Source organism: Pelodiscus sinensis, chromosome 9, assembly GCF_052426305.1.
Source record: "Pelodiscus sinensis isolate ZL-2025 chromosome 9, ASM5242630v1, whole genome shotgun sequence".
NCBI lineage: Eukaryota > Metazoa > Chordata > Testudines > Trionychidae > Pelodiscus > Pelodiscus sinensis.
The window spans coordinates 19,850,612-19,871,679 of NC_143060.1; the positions used below are offsets into that span (position 1 = coordinate 19,850,612).

Genomic DNA, 21,068 nt, shown 5'->3' on the forward strand with positions numbered 1-21,068 from the left:
TGGCACGAGACAAATGGCTTGGTCACTGTCTTCGGTCCATTCCCTCCAGGGATCCTAGGGTTGGCCGCTGTCGGAAGACAGGCAACTGGGCTAGATGGACCTTTGGTCTGACCCAGTACTGCCATTGTAAGCTCAGGGCTCATGGTCGGAGGTCTCAGTGGACCCCCTTGATTCTCTTGCACACCTGCTCCTGGGTGGCCAGGCTGGCAGCTCTCCTGCCCTAGACGGCCACTTTCCTGTGCCTAGTGCGGAGGTTGTGGACAAGGTCCACGATGTCCGCACTAGACCAGGCAGGTGCCCGCCTTTTGCGGTCCCGGGCAAGCTCCCGGGAGCCGCCAGCCTGGTCCCGGGAAGAGGGGGAGGGCTGGGGGGCATCGGGTGGCTGGCTCAAACCGTGCCAGGTGCAGGGACTGCTAGCTGGGTGCTGGCAGGCTTGCACCTGGCATGGGCATCGTAGCCAGCCCGTGCCCCTTTAAGGGGGCCGGGGCCGGGAGGGGGGCATACGAGTTTCCCTGGTGGTGCCCAGAGTGGCCACCAGGGAAAGCTAGGGGGGGGTAGCCTCCCACTAGTTTGAATTAAGGGGCTACACACCCCTTAATTCAAACTAGTAAGTTCAAACTAGGCTTAGTCCTCGTAAAATGAGGTTTACCTAGTTCGAACTAAGCGGAGCGCTAGTGTAGCGCCTATGAAAGTTAATTCGAACTAACGTCCGTTAGTTCGAATTAACTTTGTAGTGTAGACATACCCTCTCTGTGCTTACATTTCTGCCCTTCTCCAATAATTGAATATTTATTACCCTTTGTATGAAAATGTGCTTCATGTGGATTCCCTTTATTCTTACCATAGATAACTGGCAAATGCTTGAAACCATCATTAGTGTGACACCCAAGTTTATACTACCTCTTGGAAGTCTTGTCACCTTAAAAATACAGCCCAATGAAAATCCCCTACCCTCCCATCTCTCTTACATCCTTCAAACCTATTACTGTGTTGTTGCCTTTGTGCTATAGCCTCTTTCCACTAACATTCTTCCTATTATGCCATGACCACTGCAATAATACTCAAGATGGAGGGAGAGTCTAATAAATGCCTTATATAGTAACACTGCTGTTCCTCTGATAATTCTGTTTGTCCTGGCTTTGATCTACTGATACTTCATTTATTCAGATCAGATGTATTCATTTTTGATGACTAGGGCTATGTGTATACTACAGCCTATGTTGGCATAACTTACCTTGCTTGGTAGTGTAAATAAAACCTCCCCCACACTCAGCATAAGTCACACTGCTATAAGTATTCCTATTCTGCCATTTGCAGAGAGTGTCTTCCTCGGGCACATGCAGTGGCATAGCTGCATCAGTACAGTTGTGCAGCTGCTGTGCTAGACCTGTAGACATGGTCTAAGAGAAAGGTTAAGTGTTTTAACTAATATCATAGGAGATTTAACAAGGAAATAACCCCCCTCCACAAAGAGCCCTCTAGCTTCTATTCCTTTCTTTATACTAGCAGAGCACACAACATCCTTAAAAGAGAGATGAATAAATAGGATATAAGAATTCAGTCCTGACAGGCAAATAAATACACCAAACCATTCCACTATGAGATTACTTAAACCTGATAAACAAGGTATGGGGGGGGATAAATTATTGGGAATAATCAGTCAATTAACATGCTCTGATCATTCATTCATATCTGAGTCTCTTTACCGAATTTGTATTGGAATTTGACTCCTACCTTTTACAGAGAACTTTATTTGTTTTGTAGTAGAAATTCTATAAAAATCATTGTTAAAAGACTAGAAGTAATTAAAAGTGTATCGTGTTGCAAAGGATTTGTCAGTTCAGCAAAAAAGGCAAGGACAGTAGAGAAAGCAATTACAATCTTTCTATTAGATTTGGTTAAAAAATTCTTAATATTTTTCTCAAAAATGTGTCCCGTTTTCCAGCTAGTTCTAGCGTCACTAGGAGAATGTACAGATGTGCCATTAAAAATAGAATAACCTGACTTTTCTCTTGGAGGTTGCATCTATCAAATGAGATATAGTCCAAAAGTCTGACCATCTGTTTGCCATATTTCCATAATACTTTACACAAAAATGGAAATGTTAAGGAGACGGCTAAATGCCATCTTAAGTAACAATATTTTGCCTATCTAAAATCCTCCCTGCCCTTTCAATAAGGTACAGTATCCTCGCTAATTTCCTCTCCTAAACTGGTGTATTATTCATGTGCTGTCAAGCAGCTGCCACCCTGCAAGTGATTGCATTTCAGTTGGACCTGAGGGCATGTACATAATGAAATGTATATTTTGGGGGAAAGTGGAAGACTGGGCAGGGTGGGATTTTGAGTTACAGGATACAGAGTTTGAAAGGATACTGGAGGAGGCAGACTGCAGTGGTATCCTAGAGCCACAGGAGATGTATATGGAGATAAAAAGTGTGTGAGTAGGGCAGAACAAGTATATCTGATGCTGTTTCTCCTGGTTCTCCAGCACAAGATGTCACTGGCTCTACCAAGGTCTAGATGTTATGGATGTAATAGCACTAGCTGTTTATCTACATACAAAACTCAGCTGCATCTGGCTTTTTACTGTTTTCCAGGGAAGACCTGGGGAGGGATTTAGAAGAGGAAAGGTCCGTGGATTCCTGCGGTGAGGGAGTGTATAGTGGAGGGAGATTTGAAATACAGGGAGGGTGCAGTAAGGGGCCGGTTACACTGAGCAGTTGGGGAAACAAGGGGGATCACCGGCTGTGGGGTGCAGTGGGGGTCGGGACGCAGAGGCGCCCCGAGCTGGGGGGGGGGCGAAGAGTGCACATGGGCAGGGAGCAATGGGGGGCGGAGCACTGGCGTCCCAGAGTGCGTGCGTGTGTGGGGGGGGGGAGGGGCACAGTGATGCCTGGTTCTAGTCCCCGCGCTGGGTCCCGCTGCTGCGGTCTGGCCCCCGCCCCCTACCCGGCTCCCGCCCCCTGCGGGCTCGCCGGCGGCCACACGGGAGTCTCTCCGGTTGCAAGATGGCGGCAGCAGCGGAGCCGGGCGCGGAGCTGTGCGGGGTCCCGCGGGAGCCGGGGCGGGGGGCGGCCCTCAGCCCGCCCGAGGTCGCCAGGCGGCTGGAGAGCGCGCGCCGCGGGCTGAGCAACCGGCGCAAGGTCCTGCTGAGAAACCTGCCTGAGGAGAGCAGCGCCCAGGTACCGCTCGCGGCCGGGGAGCCCGGGAGAGGTTGAGGGGGCCCCGGCATCGCCCAGTCTCGGTCCCGCCCCACGGGGCCCCGCTCTCCCACCCCCCGCACAGCGCCCCACGGGGATCCCGCAGCCACCCCTCCCCGCACAGCGCCCCACGGGGCTCCCGCTCCCCCCTCCCCCCCGGCACAGCGCCCCACGGGGATCCCGCTCTCCCCCCCCCCCGCACAGCGCCCCACGGGGATCCCGCTCTCCCCCCCCCCGCCCCCCGCACAGCGCCCCACGGGGATCCCGCAGCCACCCCCCCCCCCCCCCCCGCACAGCGCCCCACGGGGATCCCGCAGCCACCCCCCCCCCCCCCCCCGCACAGCGCCCCACGGGGATCCCGCAGCCACCCCCCCCCCCTCCCCCCCCGCACAGCGCCCCACGGGGATCCCGCAGCCACCCCCCCCCCGCACAGCGCCCCACGGGGATCCCGCTCTCCCACCCCCCGCACAGCGCCCCACGGGGATCCCGCTTCCCCCCCCCCCCCCCGCATAGGGCATCACGGGGATCCCGCTTCCCCCCCCGCGCAGCGCCCCACGGGGGTCCGTTTCCCACCCCCTGGGCAGCGCCCCACGGGAGTCCGGCTCCCATCCCACGCACAGAGCCCCCCGGGAATCCTGCTCCCACCCTGCACACAGCATCCCATGGGGTCCCTGCTCCCACTCCAGGAGGTCCTGCTCCAAGCTCCCCCTTTTCTGCACAGCATCCTGCAGAGGTCCCATTCCAGGTTCTTCCCTCTTCCACCAGGTCACATTCAGAGGGTCCCCACAGTGCCAATGATAGTCTCTCCATCCACAGTGACAGCTCCCTGGGGGATCCTGCCAAACTCCCCCATGCTCCATCACACAGCATCCCAGACTGAATAAGAACTTAACAATGCGCTGGGTCAGACCAATGGTCTGTCTAGTTCAGTATCCTGTTTTCTGATATCTCTAGTGCTGAGGTTCTCAAACTTTTTGGTCTGTGGCCCACTCTGATCAACACAGATCTTTCTGTGGATCACCAGCCAACCACCCATGATAACAAAGTGGGTGCAGGAGGGTTTGGGGGTGCAGGAGTGGGCAGGGCATGTGGGGGTCTGGGAGGGAGGGTGCAGGAGGAGATTGAGGGTACAGGATCTGGGCATGAGGGGGTCAGGAGCACTTACCTGGCTCCATGACTCCCACCACTTCCAGGAACCATTCCTTGCTTCTCCCTTTGGCCATGATTCTAGTCAATGGGAGCAGCACGGAAAACCTCCAGGCGAGTGGTTTTCTGTTTTAAAGTTCCCCCAGCCGGGGAAGGGAGGGAAAGAAAGGGGGAGCGGCATCATTCAAAACTGCTTCCTTCACCCCCCCACCCCACCCTCCGCAAGCCAGATCCAGCTTGCACAACTCATTTCCCTCTCCCCCGCTGTCACTTCAACCTCATAGGGTGGGGAGGGAGATGCCGCAGGATTGGAGCATCAACACAGGGGGGAGCAAGCCCTGAGCCCGTGATTTACCTGCAAGATGATGGCAGACCATTAATGGACTGTGGACCACATTTTGAGAACCACTGAGTAATGCCAAAATAGGGCAGTTTATGGAGTGATCTCTTTCTTCATCCAATCCCAGTATTGACAGTCAGAGGTTTAGGAACATTTAAGATTACAGTATAATGACCCTGACCATCTTCCTTAATAGCCACAAATTGCCTTCCAAGAATTTAGCTAATTCTTTTTTGAGCCAAATTATGGTTTTGACCATCACAACATTCCCTGGGATGGCTGGGTATTGTGTCAAGTTCTTTTTTATATTTGTTTAAACCTCTTTCCTGTTAATTTCATTCCTGGTTTGTGTGTTCTATGCAGAGACATTTCCCTATTCACTTTCTCCATTCATGTTTTTATAGACCTCTATTTCTCCTTTAGTAATCTCTTTTCTAAGGCTTCATCTACACTTAAAAGTTTAAAGCACAGCTGCAGCAGGGCCACAGCACAAGCACTGGGAGAAAGATCTCCCAGCATTCTATGTAAATCACATCCACGAGGGGAATAGCTCTTAGCATGGTAGCCTGCTTCACTCTGGTGCTTTGCAACGCTAACTTGCTGCACTTGGAGGGGGGGGGGTTCACACCCCGAACCAGAAAGTTACAGGACTATAAAGCTATCCACAAAAGCTCATGATTCTGTTTCAGTTAGTCCTAGGGATGTTAAATATCAATTAATTAACTAATCAAATAGTCAATGGGATTTTCATCGACTATTTGATTAGTCAATAAGGACTAGTGCGCGATCTGCCTTTGAAATGTACATGAACCTCCAAAGTCCCCTGCTGACCCTGTGCTGCATGTGGCGCTTCCACTTTGAAATGTACAAGAGTCCCCATTGGGGCTCTTATACATTTCAAAGAGGAAGAGCCTGCATGAAACCTGGAGTCAGCGGGGGACTCCCTCCTGGCCCCGAGCTCGACAAGGTTTTTCAATCTTTGAAATGTACAAGAGCCCCTGCTGGGACTCTTGTACCTTTCAAAGAGGAAGCACCGCTGCTGCGCTCCTGCCCCATCCCCCGGAGCTGGAGCTGGGGGGAACTGGCTTTTAAGTTGCCTCCTGCCAGTATCCCCTCTTCTTCCCCATCTTGCTATTGCTTTTTGCTTATCGGATAGTCGACTAGTCGATTAATCGCTAACATCCCTAGTTAGTCCCTAAGGTGCCACAGGACTACTCATTTTTAAAGTTACAGGCTAACATGGCTACGCATCTGAGATTTTTTAGGGCTATAAAGTGCAGTGTAGTGATAACCTAAGATGAACATTTTGTCTTTTTAATCTTCCCTTGTGTGCAGGCTGTTCCATACTCCCAATCATTATTGTTGCCCTTCTCTGTACTTTTTCCAATTCTAATATATATTTTTTGAGATGAGGAGACTGTAACTGCTAGCATATTCAATATGTGGGCATATAATGGATTTATGTACAGATTGAAACTCTGCTACCAGAACTCTCTGATATGGCAACATCTGTGGTCCAGCAGAACCATGGATGTTAGTGAACCAAAGAGTCCTGGTGGAGGGCCAGAGGCAGGAGCCCTGCAGGGGCCAGCAGCCAAGCCAGGCTGGCTGCATGTAGACCAGTGGCCTGGACCCCTACCCCGGGAGTCGGCTGAGCTGGCAGTAGGCCAGCATCAGCGGGCTCCAGTGGGGCAGTGGTCTGCCCTGGTGGGGCCAGGAGCCCTGGCACCAGGGCAGCGTTCAGCTGTGGTGGGGCTGGGAGCTCCTAGGTCAGCCATGCCATGGTTAGTGGGGCCACGGTCAGCCATTGTGGGGAAACCCTCTGCAGCCTTTGTAGTTTTAATTCTTCTTTACTGACGCACCAGTAGAAAAACAGGGTAACATTTTCAAAAAGCACTCGAAATTCACTTTTGGAAGTGAAACTTAAATACCCAAATCACAGAAGTACTTCTGAAAATTTTACCGATACTTAAAATATTTATATATAGACAGATAATTACATAACCACTAAAGAGTTAGTACAGATTTTAAATGTATTTGAAAAGTATGATGTGTTTAATTGTATTTGTTAATGAGCTTGTTTATGTAAATGATGCTGCCACTAAAATACTGCAGAGTGAACCTCCCTGGTCTAGCTCTCTCATGACCTGACCAGTCCCAGATGAAGGCGTTTTCTGGACTAGGGAAGGTCAGGGGGAGGGGGATGCCAGCTTCTCTGCTGGGCTCCTCTCCCTACTACCTGGTATCACTGCCCATGGCCCCCTGGCTCTGGCAGCAACTCTGCTAGCATTCCTGGCCCTGCCAGCTGAGGGTCAACAACCCCCCTACCTCTCTGCTCCACAGATTCCGACGACCCCACTGGCTTCCCAGCCCACTCCAAGCTCTGCTACCTCCCCACCTCGTGGACTCCGGCACCCCCACCAGCTTCCCAGCCCAACTGGCTGCAGGCTTTGTTGCACCGTAAGCTCTGCTGCCCCTCTAGCCAGCTCTGCTCCAAGTCGCTGGCAGTCTCTGTGCTGGGGCTCTCTAGTCCAGAACATTTCTGGACCAGAGAGTCCTGAACCACAAAGGTATATACGATCAAATGCTCAGATAAAAACCTCTATTCTGCACCTAGCTCCATGCAGATCTCCGAAGAGAAAGGGAGTTTATACAGGCTTAGGGAACTGCCTGCCCAGAACCCATTAACCCGGTGGATGGTTTTTCTTCTGAACAACTGTTTCTTTTGTTAATTTTCCATGTGTTACATATCACTGGGCTAACTCTTAAAAGAAGTAGTTTCAAGGTTGAAAGGCTACACCTTTTTTCCCCCTTATTTTTGTTTGTAAATTCTAAGTAATATTTGGTGCCTTTTCCCCAAAGAAATAGTTCAGTTCTTAAGTTTTGCCATTAAAATAAATCCTCATGCTGTTAGCCCCTCACTTGTGAGCAGCTGTACAATAATGTACTTGTGTATGAATGACATAGTAGAACACATCATTTTGTTGAGATTTTAGCCTCAAGGTTTCATAGCATTGTCACAAATGATTTTTAAAAAATTATGAATAAAATGTTGACAATGTTCTTTAAAACTGCTTTACTTTTTAAAAAATTACTCTTTAAAATCCATTCATGCTCTTATCTCAATTTAATCATTCTATTACATTCTATTCATCATATTCTATTTCCCCCCTCAATTAAATTTCCAGCATGAATGCAGATTATTATTGCTGAATGAAGATTTGTTTGAGAAATTATTTTCAGGAAACAATATTCTTATTATTCTATTAGTAATATTTAGCTGTTACTCCAACATAAAGTACAACTTTGGTAAATCTTGTTACATGATTTTTGTTAAAGATTAAACATAATAGCTGTAGCCCTTGTCCACTTTGTGTAAGCGGAACAGCCAATAACTTCCTTGGATTCTACAAGATTTCTCTCTAGCTTGTTCCTAGTAAGTACAAAAAAGCAAAGAAAACTGCATCCTCAACTAATCTGCATCTCATGGATGAGAAGCTAGCATCACAACTCTTGACTAGAGTGTCCTATTCTGGGTTACATTCAAATAACCTACAGGTTCTAAATCTTTGCCCTGTTCCTAGTGTATTTTGTTATTTAGAAACCACATTCACATCACATCCGAGTATGGAATGGTTCATTGTCAGAGGAGCTGTGTTATATTTTATTAATGTAACATTTGACAGCTGTTAACCGGTGAAATGTGAGACTGGTATTCAGTTTGACTAAAAGGATACACTTGATCCTGCTAAAATGAAACCTATTAACCTGTAAGCCATGTATATTGAATAAACAGACTGGCAAAAATGAAAGTAGGCTGTGCTCCTGGAATTCCTCTTTCCCTATAAGTGGAACACTTTTCTAATGGCATATGTGGATTATTTTCTTCAGTTGAATGAAGTTTCATTATAACACTGACTAGAGCAGTGGTCCCCAACCATTTGAGGTTGCTGGGTGCCAGGGGGTATGGCCATTCGCCCGCCAGGCGCCAGAGGGCGGGGACACTTGCGCGTCCAGGGGCGGGGCCCCCCCATAGCCACGTGCCCGGGGGCAGGGCCCCCCATGCGCTGTGCGCCTGGGGCCGGTGCCCCCTCCAAGCACCGCACACCTGGGGCTGGCACCCCCCCCCCCCAAGCGCCGCACGTCCAGAGCGCGGGCGGCCAATTTGCTGCGCGCCCGGGACTGGCACGCCCTCCCAAGCGGTGCGCGCCCGGGCCCGGCGCCCTCTTCAAGTGCCGCACACCCAAGGCCGGCGCGGGCGGCCAATCTGCGGCGCTCCCAGGGCCGGCGCTCACCGTGCACCGTGCGCCTGGGGCCGGCTCTGGCACCATGCATGCACCACGTGCCCGGGGCCAGGCCAGCCCCAAGCACTTGGCGGGCGTATACAAATGCCCCCACGGGCGCCATGGCACCCGCGGGCACCGTGTTGGGGACCACTGGACTAGAGTGTTGACCTACATAAAGATTTAGTATGTTCCAACCCCTTTCACCTTTGGACTGGTAGGCTGGTCCTTTCTTTAGCCACTGCTGTGGAAGGGACACTGGTTAGTGTTTTGTCTGTGACCTCATCTTCACTTATAGTGGGGAATAGAGATACAAGTTTGGGAACCAAGGATACACTCTAACTACTGCTTCCTCCCCCCTACTCTCATAAGGAGATAATGGTTACTTCCTTCCCCTTCTTCTCTACTTGGTAGAATAGCAGAGGAAGGAGTCATGATAATCTGCTTGGAATGCAGTATTGGATACTTGAGTAGTAGTTGATAATGGCTGCATTACAAGGGAGACTTTCAGAGTGGAAATCAATTATAGCGGATGGAATAATTGCCACAAGAGGGAGGAGTAAGACTCCACTGAATTGCACTTGAGTAATTTGGGGGCTTTCATTATAGCTTTGCCTATACTGAGAAATTACATTGTGTAAGAACAGGAGATTGAGGAATTGTAGGAAATAACATGATGCTCACAGCTAACCTTAGATAGGGGAGCTAGAGTGCCTCGTATTGAATGAGGATATTGTTATAATAGGTATCACAGAAACTTGATACATTGGTGGAATGAGGATAATCAATGGGACATAGTTATACCAGGGTACAAAATATATCAGAAGGTTAGAACAGGTTGTGCTGGTGTGGGAGTGGCACTATGTATGAAAGAAAGAGTAGAATCAAATAAAGTGAAGTGTTCCATAGAATCTCTATGGATAGTAATTCCATGCTCTAATAATATGAATATATCAGTAGGGATATATTACTGACCACCTGACCAGGTGATAGTGACTGTGAAGTACTAAGGGAGATTGGAGAGGCTGTAAACCTTAAAAAACTCGATAATAATGGGGGATTTCAACTATCCCCACATTGACTGGATATATGTCACCTCAGGACAGGATGCAGAGATAAAGTTTTGCTTCTTGGAGTCGCTTGTTCTGGAATCCACAAAAGGAGAAGCAATTCTTGATTTAGTCATAAGTGAAGCATAGAATCTGGTCCAAGAAGTGAGTATAGCTGGACTGCCTGGAAATAGTGACCATAATATCATTAAATTGAATATCCCTATGGTGGGAAAAACACCACAGCAGCCCAACACTGTGTCATTTAATTTCAGAAAGATGAACTACTAAAAAATAAAGAGGTGAGTTAAACAGAAATTAAAAGTTATGGTGCCAAAAGTAAAATTAATGCAAATAGCATGGAAACTTTTTAAAGATATTATAATAGAGGCTTAACTTAAATGTACACCCCAAATTAAAAAAACATAGTAAGAGAACCAAAAAAGTGCCACTGGAATTATATCAGAATCAGGAAGCCTGCTAAGCAACCAGTGAACCACTGGACAATTGAGATGCTAGAGGAGAACTCAAGGACGATACTCAAGGACAGTCATTGAGGAGAAACAAAATGAATTAATTCTTTCACGGCTAAGGATGTGAGGGAGATTCCCAAACCTGAGCCATTCTTTTAGGTGACAAATCTGAGAAACTGTTCCAAATGAGGTGTCAGTAGGGGAGATTTTGGAACAAACTGATAAACTAAACAGTAATAAGTCACCAGGGCCAGATGGTATTCACTCAAGAGTTCTGAAAGAATTCAGATGTGAAATTTCAGAAATATTAACTGAAGTTTGTAACCCATCCTTTAAATAATCTTCTATATCAAATGACTGGAGGATAGCTAATGTGATGCCAATTTTTAAAAATGCCTCTACAGCTGATCCGGGAAATTACAGGCTTGTAAGTCTAACTTCAGTGACAGCAAATTGATTAGTGATAGAAATGTAGCCGTGTTAGTCTGGGGTAGTTGAAGCAAAATGCAGGACAATGTAGCACTTTAAAGACTAACAAGATGGTTTATTAGATGATGAGCTTTCGTGGGCCAGACCCACTTCCTCAGATCAAATAGTGGAAGAAAGTAGTCACAACCATATATACCAAAGGATACAATTAAAAAAAATGAACAAATATGAAAAGGACAAATCACATTGCAGAACAGAAGGGGGATGCGGGGGGGTGGGAAGGGGGAGGAAGGAAGGTAAGTGTCTGTGAATTGCTGATATTAAGGTAGGGAGAGTGGGATGTTTGTGAGTTAATGGTATTACAGGTGATAATTGGGGAAACTGTCTTGGTAATGGGTGAGAAAGTTCAAAGTCTTGTTAAGTCCTTGTTGGCAAGTGTCGAATTTTAACATGAATGACAGTTCAGAGGATTCCCTTTCAAGTGCAGATGTAAAAGGTCTTTGTAGCAGAATGCAGGTGGCTAAGTCATTTAGAGAGTGTCCTTTCTGGTTAAAGTGGCAAGAAACTGTTTTCTCTTTGTGATCTTGTCTGATATCTGTTTTGTGGGCATTAATCCTTTGGCGAAGTGTCTGAGATGTTTGTCCAATGTACATAGCAGACGGACACTTTCGGCACATGATAGCATAGATTATATTTCTGGATGCGCAGGAATATGTGTTCTTGATCTTATAACTCACTTGGTTAGGTCCAATAATGGTATCAGCAGAATGAATATGTGGACAAAGCTGGCAACGGGGTTTGTTGCAAGGGAAGGTACCAGGGTTGGTATTAGTGTGGTATGTCCTGTGGTGGTTGGTAAGAATCATCTTGAGGTTAGGTGGTTGTCTATAGGAGACTATGGGTCTGTCTCCCAGAGCCTCTTTGAGTATGGTATCCTGTTCCAATATAGGCTGTAGTTTATTGATAATGTGTTGGACAGGTTTAAGTTGGGGGTTGTAGGTGATGACATCCCCCTTCTGTTCTGCAGTGTGATTTGTCCTTTTCATATTTGTTCATTTTTTTTAATTGTATCCTTTGGTATATATGGTTGTGACTACTTTCTTCCACTATTTGATCTGAGGAAGTGGGTCTGGCCCACGAAAGCTCATCATCTAATAAACCATCTTGTTAGTCTTTAAAGTGCTACATTGTCCTGCATTTTGCTTCAGCAAATTGATTGAAATTGTAGTAAAGAACAAAATTGTCTGACACATATAAACATCATTTTCTGTAAATGGAAATCATGCCCCACTAATCTATTAGAATTCTTTGAGCGGGGGTGGGGGGGTCAACAAGCATGTGGAGAAGGAGAACCAGTGGATATCGATTTCCAGAAAACCTTTCACAAGGTTCTGCACCAAAGGCTCTTAAGCAAAGTACGCTGTCATTTAATAAGAGGGACGGTCATCTCATGAATTGATAACTGGTTAAAAGACAGTTTTCAGAATGGAGAGAGGTAACTTGTGGTTTCTCCCAAGGGTCAATACAGGGACCAATTCTATTTAACATTCATAAATTATCTTGAGAATGGGGTAAACAGTGAGGTGGCAAAATTTGAAGATACTAAAGTGCTCAAGATAGCTAAGTCCAAAGCAGACTGTGAAGAGCTTCAAAAGGATCTCATAAAACTAGGTGACTGGGTAACAAAATGGAAGATTAATTTTAACATTGGTAAATGCAAAGTAATGCATATTGGAAAACAACTCAGGCGAAAGCTCTTGGAGTCATTGTAGATAGTTCTCTGAAAACATCCACTCAATGTGCAGCAGCAGTAAAAAAATGCTTGGAATCATTAAGAAAGGGATAGAGAATAAGACAGAGAATATCTTATTGCTTCTATATAAATTCATGATACACCCACATTTTGAATATTGCATGCAGATGTGATCACTTCACCTCAAAAAAAGATATCTTGGCACTAGAAAAAGTTCAGGAAAGAGCAACAAAGGGGTATGGAATATTAATAAGACTGACACTTTTCAGCTTGAAAAGAGACTACTAAAGGAGGATATGATAAGGTGTGGGAAAAGGGGGAATAAAGAAGAGTGATTTTCTCCTTCCCATAACACAAGAACTAATGGATCACCAAATAAAATTAGCAGATAGCAGGTTTAAAACAAACGAAAGTATTTCTTCACACAATGGGCAGTCAACCTGTGGAACTCCTTGCCAAAGGATGTTATGATTATCAGGACTTGAAAAGTGTTCAAAAAAGAGATAAATGCATGAAGGATAGGCCCCTATTAGCCAGGATGGGCAGAAATGGTGTCCCTAGACTATTTGTCTGAAGCTGGGAATGGGAAACAAGGGATTGATCCCTTGATTACTGTTCTGTTCATTCTCTCTGGGACACCTGGCATTGGCCACTATTGGAAGACAGGATATTAGACTAGATGGACCTTTGGTCTGACCCAGTATGGCCGTTCTTCTCAGTGAGTAGGGTTTCATAGTAAAAGAGTTCACTGAAAGAGTGAGTTCTTCCATTATTTGTTCCTAATTCCATCAGAAATGCATTTCATGTTAGTTTTCTTTAACTGTTATGTTGGTTCTCTTTATAAAAATGGAGTCATCATGTCATACCTTTGCTGCACCTACTTTCAGACTGAAATGTGGAGAATTACTTTATTGAACTCGATTCCCTCATATAGGATAAGAGGTTGTTCCAGTATTGTGAGTCTTAACTCCTTTATAAACCAATCTTTGATAATATGTCTAATGAAGTGGTCTCCAACCTTTTTAAGCACAAAATCACTTCTTGAATTTAATTGCAATCCAGCATCTACCTCAAACAAAATACACTTGCCCCCACCCCCCACGTCCTACCCCTTCTCTGAGGCACTGTCTCTCTGAGGTCATGCCCTGCTCACTCCATCCCCATTTACTTTCATGAGTTGGGGAAAGGGAGTGGCATGCAGTGAGTTGCAGACTCTGGTCTTTGGCTGAAGGGTTTGGAATGTGGTAGGGGCTCCAGGCTGAGCCTGGGGCAAGAGTTTGGGCTGCAGGCTCTAGGAGGGAATTTGTATACAGGTGGGGCTCAGGGCTGGAGGGCAAGTTCAGGATTCATTTTCTGGCTGAGCACTGTTTACCTCAGGTGGCTCCTGGGCAGTGGTGCAATGGGACTAAGGCAGGCTCATGCCGTCCCTCCACCACTCCTGAAAGTGACTGGCATGTCCAGAAGTGGCTCCGGGGGGAAGGAAAAGGCAGGTGGCTCTGTGCGCTGTCCCCCATTCACAGATATCACACGTCTCATTTGCCATGTTTCCCTGTTCCCAACTAATGGGAACTATGGAATTGATGCTGGCAGGAAAGGGCATCATGTGGTGACTATGCAACCATCTCTCCCAGGGGCCGCAGAGATGTGCCAGCCACTTCCAGGAGAATGACAGATTCACATAGCTCCTTTAAGTGTGATGAGCACGTTCAGACATAGGAGCAGCTGCCAACAAGCTCCTTGCATCCTGATCCCTGTCGTGTCTCCCCTCTTTGTGCAGATGGGGTACAGGGGTAGGGGATGTGAGACCCCTCTGACATCAGTGACCCTTTCCTCTCCCTTTCCCACCCTGAACAGCAAGCAGGAGGCTCCTGAGGGCAGCTCCAAGGCAGAAGGCAGGAGTAGCACAGCAGTGCGGGGAGGCAGAGCTGACGTGCCAGCACTTGGTAGCCACCTGGCCAAACCAGTTAGAATCTCCTGTCAGAGGCTCCAGGATCTACCAATAGATCCCAGTCTACAGATTGGTGATGACTGGTCTAATGTGTAACTACTTGCTACTTGCAACTACTTGCTTGTTGGGAAAGTTTCACTGTAACAAAACTGGAAAAATAAGTTGAATTTCATCATTGTTGTTTTGCTTTTGGTTTCATGAATTACTTTGTGATGTTTGTCTTTTCCAGGACATCCATGAACTGTTCAAAGATTATGAAATAAAGTACTGTTATGTGGACAAAAATAAAAGAACAGGTAAGAATTTAGAAATATTCCAGTAACTAAGATTGTATGTTTAACGGTAACATATTTGAATTCTGATAGAACTGATAGTGAATTTCTTCTGTCACATATGAAGTCAGATTGCTCTCTACCTTCACTATTCCTAGACTTGTTTTTTGGCTGCATAAATTTTGGCCATTTCTAACTCTCCATTAATGTCAATTAATGTAAAATGGAAAGCTTCATATGGCTTTCAATGGGAGGTAGTTTGGATTCATTATCTGTGAATTTATATGTATGGCCCCATAAGAAATGCACCCTTCTGAGATGGTTGCTTAATTCACAGAATGACTGATACATTGGTCTCTGCTAGGAAAAGCCCCTCGTACCAGAATCACTGTGCAACAGAGGGGCTATTCCAGGTCTAGAGTTAGGGTTTCCAGATTCAATAAAACAGAGAACAGATATTCTCAATCAAAGAACTGAGGGGAATTATAAAGCTTTTAAGGGTGATATTCATTTTGAAAACTCTGTCAGTGCTGGCTTTGCTTTACATCTCCCAGGGATCTTTGCTAAGATAATGGTGTTTTTGGCTGCTGCTCTTAGCAAGTATGGTGTGTGTTTGTGCAGCATTCTCTTAATTATTTGCTTGTTTGCACTACTTCAGGATTGCCAGATTTGAGAACAAGTGCTGCAGAACGCTTGAGTGTCAGTAGTCCTGTCTTTCACTGTTTTATTTTCTAGGCATTGTTTTGAAATCCTACTTGTTGAAGCTGTTATGGAAAGAACTCTTTCATCTTACTATTCATTCTGGTTCCTCCAAATCCTATGTCAGCTCAGAATTACCAATCAGAAGAATATTTTTCCTCTGCACTTCTGCAGCCAGATAATCTAGTTAGTTTTAGCTGCTGATTTCCCCCCCTCTGACTGTAATTCTTACTAAAGTTTAAGTGGAGGATTGGCAGCCAGCAGGACTCTCTTTTCCAGCTATCTTGAGCTCTTCTTTAATAGCTCTTTTGTGTCTTGTTGTATGGAATTTTTGAAGAGATCTCGTATTTTTACCATTTAGAACCATGGTATCCAACCAGTTCTGCTAGTGGCTACTGCTATAGCAAACTAGTCACACTCAACCAACCAAATAGCCACATTGTGCAAGCCAACCCACCACGAGTTTAGAAGATGATCATTGCAGTGAGATATAAATGAGCTTAATGTACACAAAAATCAGTTAAAAATTAGTTTTCCCCTAAATAAACTCCTTCAGCATTTCTGTAAGGGCTATTTTTAAAGGCATAAAATCCAAAAAAACTTACATTTGCTTATATGAGCAGTATTTGCATTTGTCAACACTCTTATGTACACTTGGGCCTTTGTGCAGTTTATCACATACCTCTTAGAAAATGTTGGCCCTTGGGAGTCATTTTTTTTTTGTCCTTTGTAGGGCTAAACACTCTTTCTAAGGCTATGACTAGACCTGAGGTATCCCAGAAAAACTGCCGCATCCAGGGAATGCATCTACTCTTCTGACATTTTTTGTGAAAGAGCAGACACGCTGTTTCGGAAGCCCCTTCTTCCTCTTGCCTTTTATGAGGAAGAAGGGCTTTTCCAAAAGAGGAGGTTTTTCTGACATTTGGCCCAGTGTAGATGGGCCAAATTTCAGAAAAGCCTCATTGGACAAAACTATTGCAGAGTGCAATTTGCGTACCTTTTTCTGATAAAACTCTATAGTCTAGACATAGCCTGAGTTACTTGACTCTTTCAGGGTCAGGTTTCTTAAATTGCAGAATATTTTGCTCATGTCAGTAACTTTAGCTTGCAGAATCAGCAAGTAGTTCGGTCCTGGGAATATTCTGAAATTGTTGCATTTGGAGCCATAGTAAAATTGCAGAATTCCCCCAGGACACATAGTTGTTAACATCCATAGGGTTTTATGTTTACTCACCTTTAATTGTGCAACTAAATGAGTATTGGCACATCAGAGAACCTTCATCTAAATCATTAGTATTTCCTCTCTCTCCAAAATTATTCAAAATTGGAGTATACCAACATGTGCATTATTTGTATGGTAAAAATCCCATTTATCCAAAATCATTTTTGTCCAGATGAATTGAATGTTCTCAGTTTAATTCAGACAAATGGAGTTCTGTGGAGTTATATAACCATTTAAATCATAAGCTCTGTCCTGTAAGAGCTTTCCTTCTCTGCGTGAAAACTATAATTACAATTAATCTTCAAATTTCTGCCTTGGTTTTTCTTTATATTGCCTATTTTCTATTCAGTTTCAAATTTGTTTGTTTAGTCAGATAACAGAAGAATAACCAAGTGAACAAAAAATAATTGAACACTATTTTGTGCTCTAGAATTCCACAGACTCATATTCCATTTGTCTATGTTTTCTGAGCTATTATTTCTAATATCAAATATCATTCTTCTGGAAAAAGGTCGTAAATACGGAGGCTGTGCAATAGTCTAGCTTAGCCATGCTATCTCTTTCAGAACCTAAATGACCTCTTTTTCATTTGTCATTTTCATTTGTGAATCACCATATATTTTGAATTGTTACTGTTTGTTAAATCAGCTAGGATATATATTCTATATATACTCACACAAACACACAGGATAATTGTATACAAGAGATCTGGTAATGTATACCTTGCAAAGGAGCAGAACTGAGGCCTTAGCTGTTTTAATGTTTGTTGATAAAATGTGTGCTCTGTGCTGTTGGCTTTATAAACTGAATAAGACAGCCATGACATGATTTAAAATTAACTTTAAAATGTTGTGTGGATACTCATATTTTACTTAGAAACTTTACTTTAGTCTATTTTTTAACCTCTGATTTTTCAAGAAAGAAAGAAAATACTACTATTCAGGAGCAAATATGCAGTCACCTGTACTCACCTTGCTCTCTTGCCTATGCATTGGTATTAGAAACAGATGATTAATAGGTTATCTGGAAAAAATATATTTTCTGATTTAAATAGTAAGCTTGCAACCTGGAGTTCAATTTCATGAAAGGATTGTATTGAAATGTGATGAATCAGCAAAAAAAAAAGACGTTATGGTACACTTGACAACAAATTTGCCAAGAGATGCAAAATGATGATTCATCAGATGACAGAGTGTTGCCAAAACTGCTGTGAAAATTTTGTAAGTAACAGCGATGGGACATATGCTTTATAGCAATGAATTCCATACTATTTAAACTTCAGAATAGCCAATATTGCATTTTTTTTGTCCCTAAACTCTTCTTACAGACTAAATAGATACAGACTGAGGAAAGAGCATTCTCATTGCTTGTTGATGGGCAAATTTTGTTGGGTGTTAGGAAAACATGGTTGTCCTGCATTTCAGGCTGTGGTTTAAAGACACTTATCTCCTTTTGCCTTTTGACCATTGTGACAGATTTTATTCTTTCTTTTTTAGTGTGTCACTCATTTAAGGGTACATCTACACTGCATGGCTATTTCGAAATAAGCTATTCTGGAATACTTATTCGAAAATAGCTTATTTCGAAATAGAACGTCTACACAGCAGGGAAGCCTCAAAATTAGCCTGAGGCAGGCTTCCCTAGTGTAGACATGCTATCTTGATTTAGAGCCCCAGGAGGCACTGGGAAGGAATAACCTTGTGAGGGGCTATTTTGAAATAGCAACAGTGGAGCATCTACACACACCTTATTTCGAAATAGCTATTTCGGAATAGGCATTATTCCTCATAGAATGAGGTTTACAGATTTTGGAATAAGCCTTCTGTTATTTCAAAATTATTTTGAAATAATGGAACAGTTGTGTAGACGCTAACATTGTTATTTTGAAATATCATTAGTTATCTCAAAATAACGGTTCACCCTGAGTGTGATGACTAACTTAAATTAAAATACCACTAGCTGTTTTTCTGAGATTGCCACACTTCATTTTAAATTCAAACAAAAAATGTGAAATGAGATATTATTCAAAATTCCCATTAAATCTGAAATCTATATCTGATCATGCAGAATGATACCTAGTCTTCTAGTAGCACTTACTATTTCCTTTGAGTACTTAATCTGACTGTGTCCATGGATATATTCTATCTTCCATTAAAGAATAGTGTAATGGGCCTGGAATGTAACTACACTTGAGCAATTCAGCTGTATCTGCAGCAGGGATTTCATATGCCTTGCTATGTGGGTTTTTTTAGATTAAATTCATTATGGAAAACTCACATTCTGAAGTGCTACAAGACATAACCAGGATTTACCAAAAGAATAGTGGATAAAAGCTTGGGTAAACAGGTGTGTGTATTGTCATATGTTGTGCATTGAAGAGTAATTTTAGATACAACACGGATATATGTCTCTCTCCTTTTCCTTCAAACTCAAAAAGTGGTCTAGGACAGTGGTTCTCAACCTTTCCAGACTACTGTTTCCCCTTCAGCATGAGTGGTCGGTGCAGCTAGGTGCAGCCTGCCTCCCCCAGCCCCTACATCTCCGTCCCCTCTGCTGAGCCCCCCATCACCACCACCACAGTGAGGGGAGGAGAGGAGAGGAAGCTACTGGACACCCTTTAGGAATTTAACTGGTCTTGCATATCCCCCAATTTTCACCTCACTTAAAAACTACTTCCTTACAGAAACAGACATAAAAATACAAAAGTGTTGCAGCATACGATTACTTAAAAATTGATTTATGTTCTGATTTTTACCATACAACAATAAATCAATTGGAATATAAATATTGTACTTACATTTCATTGTATAACATAGAGCAGTATAAACAAGTCATTGTATGAAATGTTGGCTTATGCAGGCTGAATCTCTAAAATCTAGGACTCTGGTCTGGCAACAGCCATGGGTCAGAGAGCCCTGATGGCTGGGCATCGAGTGGCAAGAGGGCTTGCAACTAGGAGTCTGATCAAGGGCTGGTGGCAGTAGCAGAACCAGCGCTCTGGCTGGAGCTGACGGCAGCATCCTGGCCTGGGCCAGTGTTGGCAGCAGGACCCAGATCCTGGCTGGGGCTGGTGGTGGCATCTGACTGGGGCTCAGAACCCAGCTGGTGTGGTCAGCTTGAGGCTGGCCACCCAGATGGGGCTGGCGGCAGCAGCAGGACAGCTCGAGTGGGGGCAGAGGCCAGGGCAGGGGGTGCAGCTGGGGTCGGGGTCAGGATCAGAGTCAGGCAGGGCGCCACAATTGATCTCCCCTTGTCCAGCAGTCAGAGGGTGCCAGTCTATGGAGGTCCAACCTGTACTAACTTCACTAATGCTTTTTATGTAGCCTGTTGTAAAATTAAGCAAGTATCTGGATGAGTTGATTTATCCCTACAAGACCTCTGCGTACTCCTGGTTGAGAACCATGGGCCTGGAAAATGGTGATTTATGCAGTGCCATAGTGAACCAAGTCATTTTAATAACTATGCTGCTTTGAAGTCAAGTGTCAGTATTAATAATGGTGATTACTGTAGTCTGGTGAATCTATCATCTGTATTTTAAATGACAATTTAACACACAGATCTGAGTTGTCTGCACATTTGCCTCTGCCTCTAAAAGCTCAGAAATTTGTACCTTCATGTCTGTTATCCCCATCAGACTGAAAAATTTTGTGTACAATCAAGAGCGTGTGTCTTCCAGCAACTTGCTTTCTTCTCTTACAGCATTTGTTACTCTGCAGAATGGAGAGCAGGCTCAAAATGCAATTAGGATGTTTCACCGATACTCTCTTCGTGGAAAAGAAATATCAGTGCAGCTCCAGCCAACAGATGCTTTATTGTGCATTACCAATTTGCCTACTTCATTTACGTTACAAGAGTTTGAGGAACTAGTGTGTGCATATGGCAATATAGAGAGATGTTTTCTGGTCTATAATGAAGTTACTGGCCTTTCCAAGGGCTACGGGTTTGTGGAGTACATGAAAAAGGACTCTGCTGCAAAGGCCAGAATGGAACTTCTGGGGAAGAAATTATGTGAAAACACCCTCTTTGCACAGTGGACAGATGTTAATCAGTTGACTACTGATCTTGTTCATTCTAAGTGCCTTTGTGTAGATAAAATCCCTAATGACTACACTGATTCAGAAGAACTAATGCAAATGTTCTCATTTAAATATAAACCTGTGTTCTGCCAGGTAGGTATCCTATGAATTGGTGTCTTTTGCAAGCTGAATATGAAGATGTATATAGCATTATGTTAACAGATTCTATTGCTTGC

At 44.5% G+C, this 21,068-nt stretch overlaps 1 protein-coding gene across 3 annotated transcripts in view; it reads left to right on the forward strand.

Annotated features, from left to right (window-relative positions):
* The first annotated feature begins 2,876 nt into the window (after window positions 1-2,876).
* Window positions 2,877-21,068, forward strand: part of RAVER2 (ribonucleoprotein, PTB binding 2) — a 73,382-nt gene continuing 55,190 nt past the window's right edge. For all 3 annotated transcript variants that reach the window (XM_075936162.2, XM_075936164.2, XM_075936163.2), the window contains exons 1-3: window positions 2,877-3,184; window positions 14,853-14,919; window positions 20,516-20,985. In XM_075936162.2, coding sequence (XP_075792277.2) covers window positions 3,011-3,184; window positions 14,853-14,919; window positions 20,516-20,985 — 711 coding nt within the window. In that variant the 5' untranslated portion in view covers window positions 2,877-3,010. The remainder of the gene's footprint in view (window positions 3,185-14,852; window positions 14,920-20,515; window positions 20,986-21,068) is intronic.